Source organism: Anas acuta, chromosome 12, assembly GCF_963932015.1.
Source record: "Anas acuta chromosome 12, bAnaAcu1.1, whole genome shotgun sequence".
Lineage (NCBI taxonomy): Eukaryota > Metazoa > Chordata > Aves > Anseriformes > Anatidae > Anas > Anas acuta.
Window position 1 is genome coordinate 18,343,505 of NC_088990.1, and position 18,893 is coordinate 18,362,397.

Below are 18,893 nucleotides of genomic sequence, written 5' to 3' on the forward strand. Positions count from 1 at the left end.
ACACTATATAATGTTTAATGAATTAAACGTCAGAGCCTTGTGTTGTCAGACTTTGCTTTTCATTGCATTAGACTGACTGTAATATCAACTGATGTCTTGTAATGGTCATTTAGATGGAAAAAAAAATATTGCCAGATAAGCTACATTTTTTTTTGACAGTTAAAGGCTCATTTTCTGTATATCCAGCACTCTTCGACTAGCATGAATAGAAGCGGCTGTTAGCAAGAGAGGGGCTGTGGAACAGTGCCAGAAGAACTTCCTGAGTCTGCTGAGTGGATTCCCAATGATGATGGTCTTGGTTTCCTGACTGCTAAATATAGCAGTTGGAGTAAATGGGATCAAAAGGATCCTGTGCAAAAAGGAGGGGGAAGGAAAAGAATACAGTTTGACAACTAATTTTTTTTTTTCATCTAGCTAAACCGTATTTCAACAGGAACTATTTAACCTATCTAAACACAAACAAACAAACAATCCCTTTTTTTCATAGCAGGTGGAATAGAATTGAAGCATGCAGTGTATTCAATCTTAAACAGGCTGTAACTTGAAACTTTCCCTTTTTTTGTGAAGGATTGCACTTCTCTAATAACTGAACAGAATCCTAGGATTCAGTCTGTAAGTTATAGATGACAAACACTTCTGATTCTTCCATAAGGTAACAGGCTATCTATAATGAATGGCTTAACAGGTCATACTAAAAGTAAAACAGAATGACTGGTAGCTTCTTCTGTTGCTTGGTATGATGATTTTGCATCTCTAGCTAAGGCATTCACTGCAGCTACTGATCAATGAAGGTAGTGTATTTCTTTGCATGTGTCTATTCTGTGATCTGATTCTTGTCTTAGTGGAATAAATAGCTTTTTGTAAAGTAAATGAGGCTTTTATTTATTGCAAATGGTTCAGTATTCAACCCTAGTTCTCCAAAGCCACAGGTATTTAATTTTATTTTTCTAATTCATGACACCTGCTTGCATATTTAACAATTACTTATGTTAGGCTCTTATCAGGAAAAATGATGTACTCAAAGGCATCAAGGACTGTAATTCAAAGTAATATACCATACTTAGTCTGTATATTTCAGTAAGATACACGACAGAGAAAATAGATGAAAAGATTTATTATTTCTGTTTCAAAGTTGTGTCTCTTTCATTCCTATATGACACAGGAGGCTAATGTAATATTTAACTTAATTTCCCAAGAAGTATCTGTGTGTTTTGTGATTTGGCTGGCGTGGTGAGGTCACGTAAGGCTCTTACATTTGGTTTGGTTGTATGTGCCAATGCCTACTTGCCTGTGTTGGCATTGTGCTTCCTCTAATTCATGGGCAGCACTGCTGGCACAAAGCATTCTGGAATATGGTATTTCAAAGTGCAGTCTTAGTGGGAACCAGCCCGTGGTACTCTCTGCAGAGTAGTTGAACTTCTGCATGTGGAGTCACTGAAGAATACACAACTTTTAGCTCCACATAGCATAAATGTTTGTTTCTGAGGTCTGTGAACCAGGCAAATGAGGAACTGCTAACAGACACTAACCAACCTTTTTGCTAGGCTGCTAAACGGTGGTGAGAAGTTAAACTGTACTGATAGCTCGTACCTGGGTGTTGGATGGGCTCTGGGGATATATGTGAAACTATGCACTTGGAGGAACCAGAAAATGCCATAGCCAACAGAAAAACTGTTCTGTGGTATTCAAGAGCTGTCTGAAGTGTATGCATCCATTCGTATCACTAGGTTAATGAAAGTGTTGGTGAGGGACAGGTCTGAGAAGGCTTTCATGTCCCGATTCTGTGAATTTGATGCGATTTATCACATTACATAAACCACCTCTATTCAAGGTCACTATTTTTAATATATTTTACCGTATTGTGGCTTCTTTTTGCAGTAATTCTCAATATCATATACAGTGATGCTGTGTGTATGTTAGTAGTCAACTGTTTCATAATAACTACAAAATATTTACAGAAGTATTTACTAGTAGCGTGAAATGAAGATAATAGACTTCATAAGCAAACTGCAAAACCAAACAGCAACTGTGTGCTCTGGGCTCCAGTACCTGGAGTCCCTGACAATTTCAGCTTGTGGTATGTTGGGTGGAGCATTGGACAAACTAGCCTGGAGCATCAGTGATCTGAGGAAATTTGGTGTCAATGCACCAGACTAGAGAGGCAAGTTGAAAAGACAAATCAGTCAGAACAGGGACTGATTTGCATAGGCTAGATATTAAATAATATTTAAAATAGTTTTGTTTATTTTTCACAATATGCCTTAAAATATTTCTAATGAATAAACAGCGGAATTCAAATGCAAATATGTGTATGTTCTCCTAGTGTTATCACTTTTCTGAAAGAGGAAATTTATTAGATCAGAGATATATAAACCAAGGTAAGAATCTTTACCTGTATGAATATAGAAAACGAGCTTCAATTTTTCTGTGTGTCACAGATATGTCAAGCTTATTAAATTTCAAGTATTACCAATTTTGTTAACCTGTAAAGATTGTCTTTTTTATATATCAGGTTTTCCTTAGTAAAATTAAGTATTTTACTGAAGTTTCTTATAAAATCAGACCTTCTGTCTTAACCCAGTCCCTTCTTACACAACAACAGATATGTAATTATATTTTATTAAACTGTGCCTGCTGTGGGTTGATGGCCTGCCTGGTGCTCGAATGGCCTCAGTGATGCAGAATTCAAAAGTTATACCAGTTGTATGAAAACTTTTTGTGATCAAGGATAAGTAAATGTAAAACAAACATCTAGGAAGTAGTGTCATCTAGCAGATGACCTGTTTATTTTGTGTATGCGTTGTCTTTGGGAAACAATGCACAGGCTGAGATATTTGAGCTTAGTATGTTCATTTATGTCAGGAAGAAGTGGTTATTATGGAAGGGTATGCTCAGAAGGAGAATACTAGACTCATTAAATACATATATAACAAGTGAATTATGTTTTCCTGTATATGAGGCATAATGCGGTAAATGTCCAAATGCTCAAATACCAGCATTCCCTGCTGAGATTCTTTGGATTGAACAGGGAGACTGTTTGCTAGCTGTAGATAGCTAATACAGGATAAACACGACTTGGAGGTGAACCAGTGGCTTGGTTTTTATTTTTTCATAGTAGTTTGAATAATTTTATGTAACACAAGTTATCTCTGATCATTGGAAAGGCTTTTAAAGATAGTAGTTCATTTTTTATTACACCCAAAGAAGTCATTGGAGCAGTTAGATGGCTGGGAGGGAAATGTACAAGAGTGTCCTTCCTTGATATCATTGTGTTTGGGAGTTATTTTCTGCAAGTCTTGTCCTCCTCATAGATCATCATACTGTAAAAGCTGTCTGCCATCTGTGCTGTCACTTCAGAATTACTGAAGGCCTGTGCTGTCACCTCAGAATTACTGGTATGCAGCTGTGCTTCAGGTCTAGTTGAAGATTGAGCTCTGTATCAAGATTACATCAGTTGGATGATTCTCCAATCCAAAGATAGTTTTACAGTAACAGAGATGTTGGTTTCAGGACAAGAGAGAGACAAATACTGAAGGACCAGTTTATTAGGCACTGAAACTCTGACTTTCAGAGTTGTTTATAGTGTTTTATTTATTTCTAGAAGTACTGCAAACAATTAGTGAATCAGCATCTTCATCAGAATAGAGCAAAATAGGCATACTATGATTGTTTATTAGAAATTACAACACCATTTTCATTTTGGGTAGTATTTCCCATACAAACTGAAGTCTCAAAATGTTTTACAGAGTTAAGAATCTGTTTGAGATGAGTCTGGGTCAAGATATGAAAAGCAGGCCAAAAAATTCAGTTGGTCACAGTATGTTTTACTTGGTTTTAGAGATGGGGTTGTGTATCTTTCACCTGTACCCTTTTCTTCTCCACTGTCTGAGAAAATTCTGAGTCGGATATAGTTTTCTTAACTTCTGCATGGATTATGATGTTAGGGAAATCTTAACTGCTGTATTTGGACTTGCACATCTTTTAAAGTATAGGCATCAGTAATGTGTTTGTAATATACTATGGAAAAAAACTGAGGTTTTTTAATTTAAACCACTAGGTCTGAATGAGAGTGTTTTTGTATCTAAGCGTCCTGCTACTTCTGAAGGCAACAGTGTAACTCCAAAAAAGGCCAAGCCTAATGAGGTTGGTGCTGGAAGCAATTCAGATGTTTCACCTACAGTTAACTCTCCAACAGTAACACCATCACAAAATGTATCTTCAAAAGGTAGGGTAGATCCAATGGTCTAGCTGTCAATCCATGCGTCTGGTTCATGGAGAAAGCTAGCACTCTTGCAATGTTTAAGTTGATCATTATTCTTAGTTCTGTTAAGGCAATGTAAATAAGTAATTGTTCTGCCTTGAAATAAATAAAAAATAAAGACAGACCTTTCAGTGCAAGAATTTATATACCTTTACAAATTAATTCAACCTAAGTTACTGCATATTCAAACTTCTGGCCTTCCTTGTTCGGATGTTTGACTTCAGTGAAGTGGAGACTAGTTGAGTTGTTCAGCAGCTGTGAAAACAGACATTCAAAACAAATGCTCCTGAACTCATCTGATTTTTTTTTTAGCTCAAACAACTTAATGGGGTTGAAACTTAACCAACTAAAAATCAAGTTTGAAAGAATTTTGTGACTGATGAATTTATCAAGTAGTTAAAAGATTAGTTAAAAGGATGAAAACAATTAACTTTAGGAATGCAAGATGAGGGACTTGGACTATGGAATCTCTGTCCTTGGAGTTACTGAGAAATCAACTGGATGGCTCTGAGCATGCTGATGGGGTTGCATGTGCTTTGAGTGGGAGGCTGGACAAAAACACCTCTACACATCCCTCCTAAATTCTGTGATGCCGGTATTTGGAATAACTATTGCAAAGTGGTTTTTGCAGTTCCGACCTTTCTTTTGCAGTGGTGATTTTGATACGGTTTAAAATAGTAGTAGGAAAGGAGCAGGGGAATTTAAGTTTCAGGTTGCTCTTTGAATGAACTTCCCCTCCCTACAAGTAGAAAGGTAGTCTGGCTGTTTCAGCATATTAGTAATTAGGCACGTTTCCTCCTGAGCCAAAAGGTGCTTTCCAGCTGATTATAATAGACCAGAGCTTCTTATTGACTTTGAGGTATTTCCAGCCACATCCTCTTTCCTATAATATCAAAATGAGAAGCTACCCACATTATGATTAAATTGATTAGAATACTTTTTTTTTTGATGTCCTGTTTGCAGCTGTTCTGCTATCGTTCTCTTCCTTAGCAACCAGCAGGAAGTAGCTATAACACAGAATATTGCTGGGAAAAAAGAATTCCTACACCCTGTGTTGGGTAAAACAGATACTATGCTGCAAAACAGATACTGTGCTGCAGCTTGCAGTGTACAAAAGATAACCAGAGGATATTACTAAATTCAGTAACAAAGGAATAGATGATCATAGTTACTGAGAACCCATTTTTTTGAGTTTGTCTCTAGGCAGTTCCATGATCCCATACAAATTTCAAATGTCACAAAATCCAGCAATGAGGCACCACAGAACGTTACATTTTGCTGCAGAACATTGCAAAATTAATTTGCCCTCAGCAAACTTGTCAAAATGTTTTACAAACTTTAATACTGAAGACTTGCAGCACTGTTTTGTGGTAAATCTCTTGCATGGTCATCCACTCATTTGAAGGACTTTCTGCTTAATTACGGTTCTTAGCAGTAATGTTATCCTCATGGAAAAATACTGCTTGATCTCTGTCTACCTTGTGGATTATGCAAGATCATTTTAATGACAAAATGTATTAGGCAGTTGCGTGGTTATCTCTTAACCCATACTTTTCCGTGTTATAAGGTGGATGTATTTGTGTGTGTATTTTTTATTACATTTTTTCATAGCCCTGGCACAGTACATTTGACCCTGAAGTTAAGATATTAACACTTCTCCTGTGTTTAATCTGTTCTAAACTGCTTATTCTGCATGGAGTCCTCCAGATCTGTGAATGACTTGTAAATGCAAGAGAACTTGACCTGGAAAAGTAGCTCTCACTGTCTTTTGGCAGTTAGGAGAAAACTGGAAGCTTGGCTTTATTCATTGAAGTTTAAGATAACACAAAGGTTTTTGTTTTTAATTTGCTTGAAAAGTATTAATTTGTACTGATAAGAGAATATTCCTTCCTTCCATTCTTGGGAGTAATTATTTAGAGGATTTATTGTCCAGGTTTTCCAAAGACACCTTTGCTCAACAGGAATGATGCATCTGAATAGGCTCAGGGTTACAACTACTGCCAGAGAACTATAGTCTTACTATTGAGAATGAGATGGTGAAATTCCTTTCAAAAACAGGTATCTGAACCCTATGTGATGGTGATCAGGTCATGGCGTAAAAAGTTTTGTACAATTCTTTAAAATTAAACCTCTTTAAAAAAGAAATCACGTAATCTGTTTCGTCTGGGGGCTTAGGGGAACAGAATTAATGTTTTGTCTCCGTTGTGCTCCTATTACCCTCTCCCATTTTTTCCTTGTTATTTGCTAAGATTTTATATATGTTTATATCAAACTGAATAAAATGATTTTGGAAATTAAGAACAGTATTTAAAAGATGGTTGTAAAACCTTGCGTATGTTCACTATAGCCACATCGGTTGTAATAGTTTTTATTTCAAATAGCATGTTTTGCTAGAATAATAAATAATAATAAATCAGTCACTCTTGATTGTGAATTCTGAATCTTAATATGTTTTCCAGGTACTAATGCTACATCAAGCAATATTAAAAATGGAGGACCTTTTCCACGAGCTTGTCCAAAGTGCAATATTCATTTCAATCTTATGGATCCTTTAAAAAATCATATGAAGGTAAAATATTTTGGGGCTGATAAACTTTGTAATAAGTTTATGTGGTCTTCTGGTTGGTTATGAAAAAGAGTGCTATGTTTTGATGTGAAGATAGGCTGGCTGCTGGCTATAATCAGCCAGGGCCCAAATGTCTTGTAGTCACAGAGATAAAGAATGGAGATGGGAAGCTCCAAATGTTGCCGCTTTTGACCATATTTTCCCAATGAAATGAGGCACATGTGCTGCCTGTCTTCTTCAGCTTCAAAATACAATTAAGAAGCATACAAAATAATAATAGTAAAAAAAAAAAAAAGTTTTATCTTTATTTAATCACTGTTTGTAGAAATCGCTTTTGTACTTACTATACTAGCTGAATTAAAGAACTGTGAATTAAATAAAGTGACTTTACTTTTTTTTTTTTAATTGCATGTCAATTTACAGTATATGGGGATAAGTATACTGACTTACATTTCTACGCTAGAAGATGAACTCCGTACCAGTAGGCTTATAGAAAGTAATAATGCATAATAAGAACTGTTGTACAGCTGGAGAGAGATCTGTTCAGAAACATTCTGATTTTTTTCACTGTTGGAAACTTCACATCATTTTCTATATGAAGTAGTTCATACTTTTTAAGTTTATTATTACAGCTTCTGGGTTAAGAATTCATTATCTATGCTTTTAGGTAGAAACACATAAATAACGTGTCTTGTGTGATGTAGGATTTCTGAATTTTTCACAATGCTGGAAATAAAAATAACGCTGTTTTTAATAAATGTCCTCCCCAAAGAGGTAAAAGATAAAACATTCCATGAGGTGCTCTGTAAACTTACACTTGTCAACAAAATAGTTGCATAAAAGATTATTTTTTTTTCTTGTTAGATTTAAATTAAGTAGACAGTTTTCTAATGAGTAAGGAACCACTAGGCAACATTCGTATTCTGATTTGAATCTTAAACTCATTTTACATGAAACTATGAAAATAATCCCTCTTCGGTGTTACAAATGCATTGTATTTTATCTAAACACTACCAAAAGATCATTTCAGAGTTAAAAAAGCGTATGTGAATTTGCATGGAGTTAGTGTGACATAGAATGGAAATGGAGCTTCGCATGTAGCTCTAGTTAGCAGGTGGCTTCAGTTTTTAAAATGCTGTTGTTGATGCAGTTTGTTCAGAGCAACTGATACCTTTGTCTGTCTCTTCATCTCCCCTTTTCTATTCAGTATTGTTGTCCAGATATGATAAATAATTTCTTCCCTGGAGTGGCCAAAACAGAATGTTCAAGTACAACAAGCAAAATCAATGAATCTGAGAAAGGAAAGTTGATTATGTTAGTTAACGACTTCTATTATGGGAAACATGAAGGTGATACCCAGCAGGTACAACAGGAGCAGAAGACTCATACAACATTTAAGTGCTTCAGCTGTCTGAAAGTTCTTAAAAATAACATAAGGTATTTGAATTCACTTTCTACACGTTTTAATAATTTACAGCCTATAGCAATTAATTTCGTACATTCAAAATTTGTCTCTTTGGCATAGAAAGATTTTTGGCTCTTTGAAAACTGATAATACTGGGTAATTGAACAGAAATTGAATTAGTTTTTACTGTGTATGTCCATCCATATTTTAAACTTATTCACTGATCAGAGTACGAGTTTTAATGGTGTCTAAAGGAAATGGTTTAGTTTTAATGAGAGCAGCTGTAGGATTTGGGGTTGAAAAGGGCAAGCAAAGTATTGTACAACTTGCCATCCTGATTGATGGTGATATCAGTAGATGTGAGTGTTAATAATTTTCTTTAGGGATTTCCAGTGACTAATAGTTTGTGGTTTACTTATGTAACAACTGTTATTTTGATGGAATAATTTTTCTTCCAAATGCCACAAAAAGCTTCAGTAAGCTGTTTTAATGGGTAGACCAACTAATGTCATTGTTCATTTGGAAGTTAAGGTCATTGTACTTTTTTACATGCATTCTTCAAGGGAAGCTGAAGTAGCAGAATGTAAAACTGAAGAAAAATGAACTATTCTTTCAAAAGACACAGTCTGCAGATTAAAATGAACAGCCTTATGCTAACATTAAACCCATATTATTAAACAAAACAAATGTTTCTTGTAATTACAAACATTAAACTTGCTGTAAATCTTTAAGGATGTGTCTGAGTAAAACTGCCAATATTTCATCTTAAGCAGTTAGGAAATTTGATGTTGTCAGACGTTCAAGAGAGTTTACTGCCATGACTTAATGGTGTCAATTCCTTTCTTCTGCTAGGTATCTGGATATTTTCAGTTTTTTTTTGTTTTTGTTTTTTTGGGGGGGGTCTTTTTAAGCAACTATGTTATATTAGAAATCTGAACTCAAGTAACTATTCTCTTTATCACAGTAAGGAACTGTATTTTATTTTTTTTAAATTCCAAGGTCACCACTTTGAGAAATGTATTCCTTTTGTGAATGTGACCTACATTTAATAGCTCTTTTGGCTGTACTGAAATTAAGCCAATTCAAAATAGAACAGTTTATGAAGTTAACAGTGGTGGGTTATGCAACTAGCATGTCCTTTTGGCAATTCACTGCTCCACAGATAACTGACCTGCCAACAATGTGCGAAGTGCTTAGTCTTCTCAGGTACGTCCTCCTGCAGATAGTTGGACGTATTAATAAGGAAAAGATGGTGACTTTCAGTAGTGATGTACCACCAAGTTTCTGATAACCTGGTTATCAGCTGCACAGTGGCATTCTTTGATAACTGCCCTTTGTAACAGATCTTCAGACCTAAATACTTTATAGAAAGGTAGGTCTTGGAATGCTGTCAGTTCTGGATGGAGGTAATTTCAGATAACGCTGTGAAGGTCCTAGTTGCAGATGAGTCTTACTGCTTAATAGCTTTTAGCAGAGCTACAGTTCTGCTTGCTTCAGAATGTGGATTTGAGCCTCTAGTGGTGGTGAGGTCTGAATGTTTTGTTGCTGTTGCCTTTGACAGTTTGTGTATTTCAAGACTGGAATTTTGGCTAAACAAACATGAAAGATGCAATAGATTGCTTAGTTTTAGAGCATGTTTCAGAGATGTTGCATATTCCTTGTAATAGTCAAGATACCTTTTTTAGCTTTGAGATGTGATTTCCAGCATAGTCAGTTTGCTTAACTTCACTGATTTTTGTTTGTTTGTTTTAGATGAACACTTCCTGCTCTAACTTCTTGAAATTGAGAAGTGCTTTCCGAGCAGTTTTTCTAAGGGTTCTTGTGCATTTTGCATGGGATATGTCATGGATAGTGTTAAAATGTGGCTTTTTGCACCTGTTCACTATCATTCAAAGGTTTATGAACCACATGAAGCATCACTTAGAGCTTGAGAAGCAGAGCAGTGAAAGCTGGGAAAGCCATACCACCTGCCAGCACTGTTACCGTCAGTTTCCCACCCCATTTCAGCTGCAGTGCCACATTGAAAGTACACACACGCCTTATGAGTCGTCTAGTAAGTTGACTTATATATCACATTGAACCTTTTTGTGACCTAGAATTTTCAGATATTTTCTGACTTTTGATGGTTAATAACCTCAGAATAAAGGTATTGTATGTTAAGAGCAATAATCATGAGGTTTAATATAGAAGCTGGGCAGTCATTCAACTTATGTCATAACAATGTATCTGGAAAAAATATTTCTAAAAGCTGGGGGATGGGGAGTGGAGGCAGGCTCTCTTTTTAATGATTGAAAGCCCCTGATTTCAAGAGTTCATGTTGTTTAGGGGCCTTGCACTATGGGCTTCCTGAAGTTGTGCAGAGTGTTTAACCTGAAAAGTAGAAAGATTGTTAGATTCTTTTACCTTTATTAGAGTTCACTGTTCACATCTATGTATGTATTGATTTACTTTTGATCCTAGGCTAATTTTCTAATGTATTTTTCTTGCTTTTCACTTTTTCTAGCTATTTGTAAAATCTGTGAATTATCCTTTGAAACAGAGCAAGTTCTTTTGCAACATATGAAGGACAATCATAAGCCAGGTGAAATGCCGTATGTTTGCCAGGTATTTCAGAGTGACTGTTTTGTATTTAGATTACACCGCCCCCCCCACATAAACACTCTCTACTGTCAATAAACTTATAACGTGAAAGTCAAACTTCTTATTTTAGGTATGCAACTACAGATCCTCAGCTTTCTCTGATGTAGAAACACATTTCAGGACAGTTCATGAAAATACAAAACATTTGCTGTGCCCGTTTTGCCTCAAAGTAATAAAAATTGGAGCACCGTATATGCATCATTATATGAGGCATCAGGTAAGCAGATATTTTTCAATCCTTAATTGAAAAATGCTAAATAATTATAAAATGAATCTCTCCCTAAAATAAACAACAACAACAAATAGAACTGATTTGTATAGTCCTTAGTGGATAAGAATAGTTAATAAAGGATGAAGCCTTATAACTTCTTCTTTTGAGAAGTCTTTAAGTGATTTGTTAGACTTTGTCATGTTTTTATATGACAGAAGTTCCCTGTTTAAAAATCTCTGAATATTCTTGAAAGAATCTCTCTGCTACTTGGTTTCTTCACCAAGTCATAGTGATATGTTCTGCTTTTCTTGAAGTTAATAGCAAGGCTGTCAGTGATTTAACTAGAGAAAAGATTGTGAAGTACTGCGTTGACTTAGTTTAACTGTCAATCTCTGATTCCCTCTTACAATAATATTACATGTGTACACAGTTGTCTTGTCTTTGTACAATATTATTAAGAGTTTATCAGGTTGATTTTTAAAAATCAGATTACCATTCCTTAAGAAATTCTAGGGCTATAGTTTTGTTTATCGTAACATTCCTGCTTACTATATATTTATTTATTTTCCTTTAAGAAAAAAGGAATATACCGTTGCACTAAGTGCAGACTGCAATTTTTGACTTGCAAAGAAAAAATGGATCACAAGACTCAGCATCATCGAACATTTAGAAAACCTAAACAGTTAGAAGGATTGCCTCCTGGAACAAAGGTAAGTGTTTGTAAAGGAGAAGTAGAGGGGCAAATGAAGAAAATGCCTTGGTAGGGAAAAGGGCGAAATTAGAAAGAGATGCTTTTCTCCTTTCTTGTCCAAAGCAAAGAAATTTCTGCTGCCTCTAAAACTAAAAAATCACTTCCTTTTGGAAGAATTGTTAGGAACAGTTCATAGTTTCCTCCTGGTGATATGTATTGCTGTTCTGTTTCATTCTTCAGAAAGTTATCTGGAATAAATAGATTGGCTAATCATGAGACACATAAGACACATTTTTTTTTAAAATCCAGGAATTGATAGGTTCTTTTGATATTCTTCCTAACAGGTCTTATTATTCTGACCTTTCTGTTTCTTTTCTGCTGCTACTTCTTCTTGTTGTTTGGTTTTTGGTTTTGTTTTGTCTTGAGAACAGGATGTAGACAGTTGCAGGTCTGAAGAGAGAGCAGTGTTCTTTGTCATGGCTAATTATTTCCAGAAAAACAAACTTTTTAAGCATCCAGTTGATTAAGTTTAGCATCCAGTTGAGATTAAGTTTACTCTAGTCAACAGTATTTACCTTTTTTTGAGACAACCTTTGCTGAGGGGAATTTCATATGCTATGTGAAATTGTTAGTTCTCTCCTAAAATGGCTCAAACTTTGATGTAAACAGAAATGGGAACTTTTAGTTTAAATGGAAAAACTTTTAATTTCATACTTCTAGGTCACTATTCGAGCATCTCTTGGATCTCTTCAGTCAGGATCTTCTGTTAGTACGAGTACATCCACATTTCAGCTATCACCTAAAGCTAAAAATACAACCACTAGAAATCATAACAGATCTAATACAAATAAGTCAAAAGCAAAATCAAAACCGTCAGCTACGTCGAAGAAGCAAAATGCATGGACCAACAGCAGCAGCAAAAAAAAAAAAGTTACAAATACAGCACTGCATAATCTAAGGTAAAATATTAGCATTAAAATATATGTAAGTATGCTTTGAATATAAGTGGTCATTTCATTAATTTTTTAGTAACTCACGATATAGCAATATAGAACATTCAACCACTCCATTTTGTAGAAAGCACATACTCATGAACTTTCCACGTGTTGGTATCGTGATTATAATTCGAAACCTTCATTCTTCATAATTTTTTGGCTGGCATGTATTCTGTGTGGCTCTGACATGTATTCTGTTCTAAATTTAGAATCTTTCTCTGCACAGAGCCCCAAATAATTTAAATACTGGTACACCAGGCAGATTTACATTAAAAGTGGCCTTTGGAGGGGGAATACATCTGTTGGGGTGTTCTTTGCAAGCTTTCTTACGGAGGGAAAACTGTTTTCTTCCTTCAGCTTCTGAAGGGATTTATTTGAACCCATTATTCAAAAGGTGAAGTCTTGTCTGTCCTAGGAGGTACCTTAATTTGGGGAACTAACAAAAGAGTCAAAGTAAATGCAGACTGTGGAGAGAATACTCTCTTTATATTTACAGTGTAATGTTTTTTGCAGTCCTTGTTAATAATTTAATGGGTATTTTATGGACTTGAATATAATTTCATTGCCTAGTATGAATTCGTAGTTGTCTTTGACAAAGCTTATGGATGCCTCCATTTCAGTAAGGTGCTAATACTCACAAAACATAGCTCTTTAAGACATCCAAAAATAGCCAGCAAAACTGGGGAAGAGCAGGATTACATTCTTGATCTATAGATATTTCAAAGCTTGCAGAGAATTTTGGGTGACAGGAAAACCACATGTTCTTGTGCTCATAGTGGCAAATGAAGCATTCTTTGAAATCCTTCTGAAGTATGGAAAGATAATGCTAGCAGCTGAAATTGGAGGTTCTCACCTGCAGGATCTTGTTTACAGAAATGCCCAATAACAGATGTTTATATTAACTTGCACTTTTTTATTAAGGTCGTTAAGTTAATAATTAAAGAAAAAAAACATTTTTTTCATAAGTTCTAACGTATCCCATAATAAATATTTAACTAATACATTTTTTGAATTCTTCTTTCTTTGTTTCTTACTGTTAAAAGACTTAAAGCAAAAAGTTTGAACTAGTTATGTTCTAAAGTGTTGATGTTAACTATCAACTTTTTCATGTTACTGTTAGGTATCGTTTGGGAGCTCACAAATGCATTGAGTGTTACTCAGAAATAAAGGATTTTGCAAACCACTTTCCTACATATGTCCACTGTAGCTTATGCAGATATAATACTAGCTGTAGCAAAGCCTACGTGAATCACATGATGAGGTGAGAACTCTGCGCAGTTTTTATTGGGTTATCAAATACTTTCAAAATTCATATAAAGTGTGTTATGTGTGTGTATTAACTGAATTTTTAATTGTGTCATAGGACCAACAGGGGCATGTGTAAGGTTGGATTTTCACTTTTTGTTGAGGGCCTACATCCAGTGTTCTTGTTCATTGTTTTTGCTTCGAGTTTCTGTGAGATCTTTCATAATTTTTTCAGTCAAACTTAACAAATAATGATTGATTGTTGTATGTTCTCTGGGAAGCCAGTCTCCTGTCATTTCTCTCCTTGATGCAGTCTTGACTATTGCCCCCCTACTTTACCTCTTGCAGCCCCTAGCACCTAAGGAACAAGGGGTGATGAGAAAGAAGGCAGTTACAGGGAGGATGTTTCTGCAGCAGCCTTTGCACTCAGCTGCTTGCTTTTTGTTTCACGTGGGAGTACAGTGTTGGCACATACTTAAACTGCATGTGAAATAACTTAAGGTTTTCTGACGATGTGATTTTTATCTCATTTAAATCTATCTCTTTAGGGATCTTGAATTCAGTAAACCTTCTTCACCATATAGCTTTGCTGTGTAGCTTCAGCTACGGTGCTTCCAGACCTAAAATGTGAATGGAAGCAATGTAACATAGTAATGCAGGCAGTACTATGCCAAAAAGCTAAGTCTTGTCCCTCCCAAACTAATTTACTAAAGAACTCAGAAGGAGTAGAGATGCTAGATGTTCTTGAGGTTGTTTGTCTCTTCTGCTCTTGAACACAGTCATGTGGGCTTTTTGTTTGTTTTTGATTTTACCAGTTTTGAGCTGGAGGTGAGATTCAGAAGCCTATAAAATTTCATTAATTTATTTTTTTAGAGTAATTCAGGTCAGTAGTTGAGTATTCTATTTTCATGCCTTGTCATAAAGAAATTGCAGTACTGTGTACAGTATGTAGGGGATATGTGGAGATGTACTCAAGAAAACTAGTTTAAGTGGTAATGTTTTCTTACATTTAGTTTTCACAGTGCTCGTCCAAGTAAAAGATTTTGGATCTACAAGAAGCATTCAGAAGAGCTACGGTAATTCAGCTTTTTTCAGTTACAGAACATTATGTTTTTAGTTTTTGATAGTAAGTTAATTGATTAAATGAGATTAGATCCTCTTGAATTTCTACACTTACACAAGTTAGAGCAGAAAAGTGAAAATACTAGCTCTTTTACTAGCCGGGTTCTCTTTTGTAACAAAAATTTGTCCAAATTTGTTGACTTCTTTCTCAACGCAAGGCAGTTCAAAAAAAAAAAAGTTTTCCAATTATTCACAATGTGCAAAGTCTGAAAGGAGAGGGAGGTGGGAAAACTAAGAAACTCAAACTTTACAGATTTACAGATTTACAGAAAACCTTTACAGGTTTTCTGTCAAAAGTGGTATTCTTTGTACCACATCAAGCATGGAGATGTCCTAGTCAATGACTGAAAATTCCAGGTGCTAGTTGCAGTATAAAAAGTAAGAATACTTCTGCAAGTCGCCTCATCTATAGTTGCAAAATCAATTTTTTTCTGTATAGTCTATCCAGTAGCTGTAAGCTAAGAAAGCCAGAAGTATGTTGTGTTTATATGTACTTTTTACTTTGTCTTCTCTAGAGGTGTGACTGTAGTATGTCTTAACTGCGATTTTCTGACCGATGGTTCTGGCTTAGATAGCATGGCCACACATCTGAGTGAAAGCCACACTCATACTTGTCAAGTTATTATAGAGAATGGTGAGTACACGTAAATATAAATACTTACATGAGGATGTCTTTGTTACAGCAGTCCTTTTTCCAGTTCTGTTATCTTTATGTGCTTAGATTTGAAAATGAGTACTTGTGTATTTCCACATTTTAAAATGTTTTTAACTAAATTTTTTCATTTTTATTTTCAGTTTCTGTAGATTTGCCAACTGCTGAACAAGTATCTGAGTAAGTTTTGTTTTACCACTCAATGTTTCTTTTTTTTTTTCCTATTAATTCAGTGACAGATGGCCAAAATTTGCACTTTGAACTTGGGTTTCTTCTGAATTCATTAGAATAGAAAATGTATGGGAGGCCCATGCTTTCACTTTATGATTTTTGCTCTTGAACACATCCAGAATTGCAAGAATGGGGAGATAGTGATTAGTGAAGTCATGAAAAATAAACAGTTCTTGCAGTATTAGTACTTCTCAATCCTGACTTCTGAGTCTAGGCCTAGTGGGACTGTAAATTCAACTTACTTTTATTGCTAACTATATTAAATGAGTGTTATAATATTGTTATAAATATTAAAAAAAGAAAGTTGTGGCCTTTGTGGAAGTAGGATAAATTATTTAGAAATTATTTTCTAAATGATGTAATTATTAAATGATAAAAGATATGCTGTCTCATTAATTTTTAATGATTTGCAAAGAAAAATTAATATGGTGATTTGGGCTTTCAGTTTTTTAAGGATTTGGAAAAGAACCTGCAGTATTGTGGAGCTTGTGTTTGTCGGGTTTGGGATTTTTTTAACCTTAGAAGAATCAGGCATGCTAAGCCCTTCCTTGGTTATACTGGGACAGTACCTGAGGATTTACAATATATCTTGTGAAACTCTTTTTGCCTTAATGGAAAGTTCAGAGGTGTGTCAGCTGAAACAAATACAAGTTCTCTCTAAACTCTTTCTAAATGCAGGAATAAAGATGTTGATTAGACTACAAAGAAAGAAACTTTAAAGGTGAAAGAAAACAGTTTAACCCAGATTTAACAACAAAGTGTGATTGACTCCATATAGCCTATAGCAGGCTGTCTCTAAAAGGGATTAGAGATTCTCATGCATGAGGACTTTACCAACAAAGAGAATTTCTTATGCCTCTGAGCATAAATCAACCTTCAGTGAGTATTGTAAATATCCCCAGTAAGTTATATCTGATCTGAGGAAAGATGTCCCTGCCCGTGACAGGGAGGTTGTACTAGATGACCCTTTAGGTCTCTTCCAAACCAAACCATTCTATGATTTCATACCAGTACATTAAATATTTTCTTTCTTATTTTCCATAAAGTGGCCAGTAAGAGGAGATACAGGAATACTCTCTCATCTGATCCAAGCATAGAAATATTTTCTTCAGTTATGAATAATAGTAGAGCAAAATCTATGCTGCGAACTTCAAATCTCTAGTAGTAACTGCTTAACATGTGCTGTAGTTGAATAAAAATGATGTTCTGATGGAATGAATAATAGACGTTATTTAAAAGAATAGATGTTCTGGGAGGAATGGACAGGAGAAGGAAGTTAATTTAGGAAACCGTTCCAAAAAGCCATTTAAGAAGAAAATGAAACTTCTGATTTTGGAGCACTGCATATTGAAATCGGGCAAAACATTGGGAAGAGTCATTTAAGAGGGTGAGCTATAATTCCCTGATTAATCCAGGGTGGCTTGTGTTCTTAAACAGTTTGGATTTTGGTGAAAGTCAAACACAGGAAAAATAAGAAGTGTTGAGCTGTGATCCAACCTTAGTTTTTTCTACGTGGAGCTGTTAATAAGTATTTGGAATTAATGTGTGCTGGACTACTTGTAAGGAAAGATTCTAGGTGTATTGAACGGTGGGGAAAGGGCTACGTCTGTGGCAAGCTGTCAGTACTGCACAAGAACCTTACTCTCTTGAAAATACAGTTGAAGTGTCATAAAAATATTTTAAGGATGTTAAATATGTGAAGTGTGTTAATGTAATATTAGGCAGAAACAGGTGGGTGAGCACCAAAGGATGAGATTTGAAGTAGAGTTGAAAACATGTACAGGTTTGTTTCTGCAAGCTGTTAGTGTGTTAGATTAGGGTAGATGCAGATAGCTGTTTTTTTTGAGAGCTCTGATGTTGCTGTAAGATTAGTTAATGGTTGTACATGAGGTGATATCTGTGGTTTTGAAAACTGACATGTTGATAGACGTTAATCTCAGGAAATCTTGTCCTTTTCTATATAAGTCTGATATTTTGGACAAGAATGTATCATTGCTGAACCTAAAAGCATGAGCATATCTCTGTAGCAGATTTTTGTATTCATTATTTGCAGTACAGAGTAAACACAAATAAATGTTTGTGGTGCTCTGCATTTAGCTTCGGAAGAGGAACCTGTAAACAGTACTCATAATGTTTGCCATGTATTTTCTCAGTGATTTATGAATGTTTCTTCCCATTCCTTGACCTACACTGTGATGAGGTATAACTTGTTTGTGGGACTCTGCAGAATAACCATCATTGGACACAATAACACACACAGTACATTCTTGGAAGCTTTTGGATCTTCTCTTGCATCTTTCAGACCTTGATATCTTCTGTGACATATGAGACTATCAGTATGTGTTGTAAAACTCATCTCTATTGCTAATGACCAAACATGTTCTACAAGCTCTGTTTAGTGTTGATGACACCTGTCTTTGGACCAGAGTCCTGTCATTAGTAGTACAGATAACCTAGCTGGAGATGTTCCAGCAGGATTTTCTTTTTAAGTTGTTACTCTACATAAGTTGTTTTGTTGTTCAGTGATCTACCTTGTGCTGAGGGAATAAGGCGTAATAACTGTGCGAGCACTCTTCTTTCTTTTCTCAACTCTCTGCTTTGCGCAACATTAACATATTTTTAAATGAACTGACAGTAGACATTTTTGTTGCAGGGGAGTTGAAAGTGAGCAGGTATCCTATACTGCCTTGGCTCACTGATACATCATTGTGGAGCATCAAATTGAACCCAGTCGAGCTTGGGATTATTTTGGTATGTAAGCGAACAAGCATCTGGCCAGACCTTTTCTTTTTTCTTCATGCATTGAAGCTGTGGTATTTTTCTTTTTCTTTTTCTTTTTTTTTCCCTTTTTTTTTTTTTTTTAATGTCTTTTAG

The 18,893-nt window shown here is 35.3% G+C and overlaps 1 protein-coding gene across 10 annotated transcripts in view; it reads left to right on the plus strand.

The window, feature by feature from the left end:
- ZNF280D (zinc finger protein 280D) overlaps positions 1-18,893 on the plus strand; it is a 51,624-nt gene that overhangs the window by 15,720 nt on the left and 17,011 nt on the right. For 7 of the 10 annotated variants that reach the window (XM_068696244.1, XM_068696235.1, XM_068696236.1 and 4 more), the window contains 12 exons: positions 4,058-4,225; positions 6,721-6,830; positions 8,035-8,264; positions 10,128-10,285; positions 10,736-10,836; positions 10,943-11,089; positions 11,659-11,793; positions 12,495-12,733; positions 13,890-14,030; positions 15,028-15,090; positions 15,652-15,770; positions 15,932-15,968. In XM_068696244.1, coding sequence (XP_068552345.1) covers positions 4,058-4,225; positions 6,721-6,830; positions 8,035-8,264; positions 10,128-10,285; positions 10,736-10,836; positions 10,943-11,089; positions 11,659-11,793; positions 12,495-12,733; positions 13,890-14,030; positions 15,028-15,090; positions 15,652-15,770; positions 15,932-15,968 — 1,648 coding nt within the window. The remainder of the gene's footprint in view (positions 1-4,057; positions 4,226-6,720; positions 6,831-8,034; positions 8,265-10,127; positions 10,286-10,735; positions 10,837-10,942; positions 11,090-11,658; positions 11,794-12,494; positions 12,734-13,889; positions 14,031-15,027; positions 15,091-15,651; positions 15,771-15,931; positions 15,969-18,893) is intronic. The other 3 variants (XM_068696239.1, XM_068696240.1, XM_068696241.1) reach the window with 1 other exon arrangement.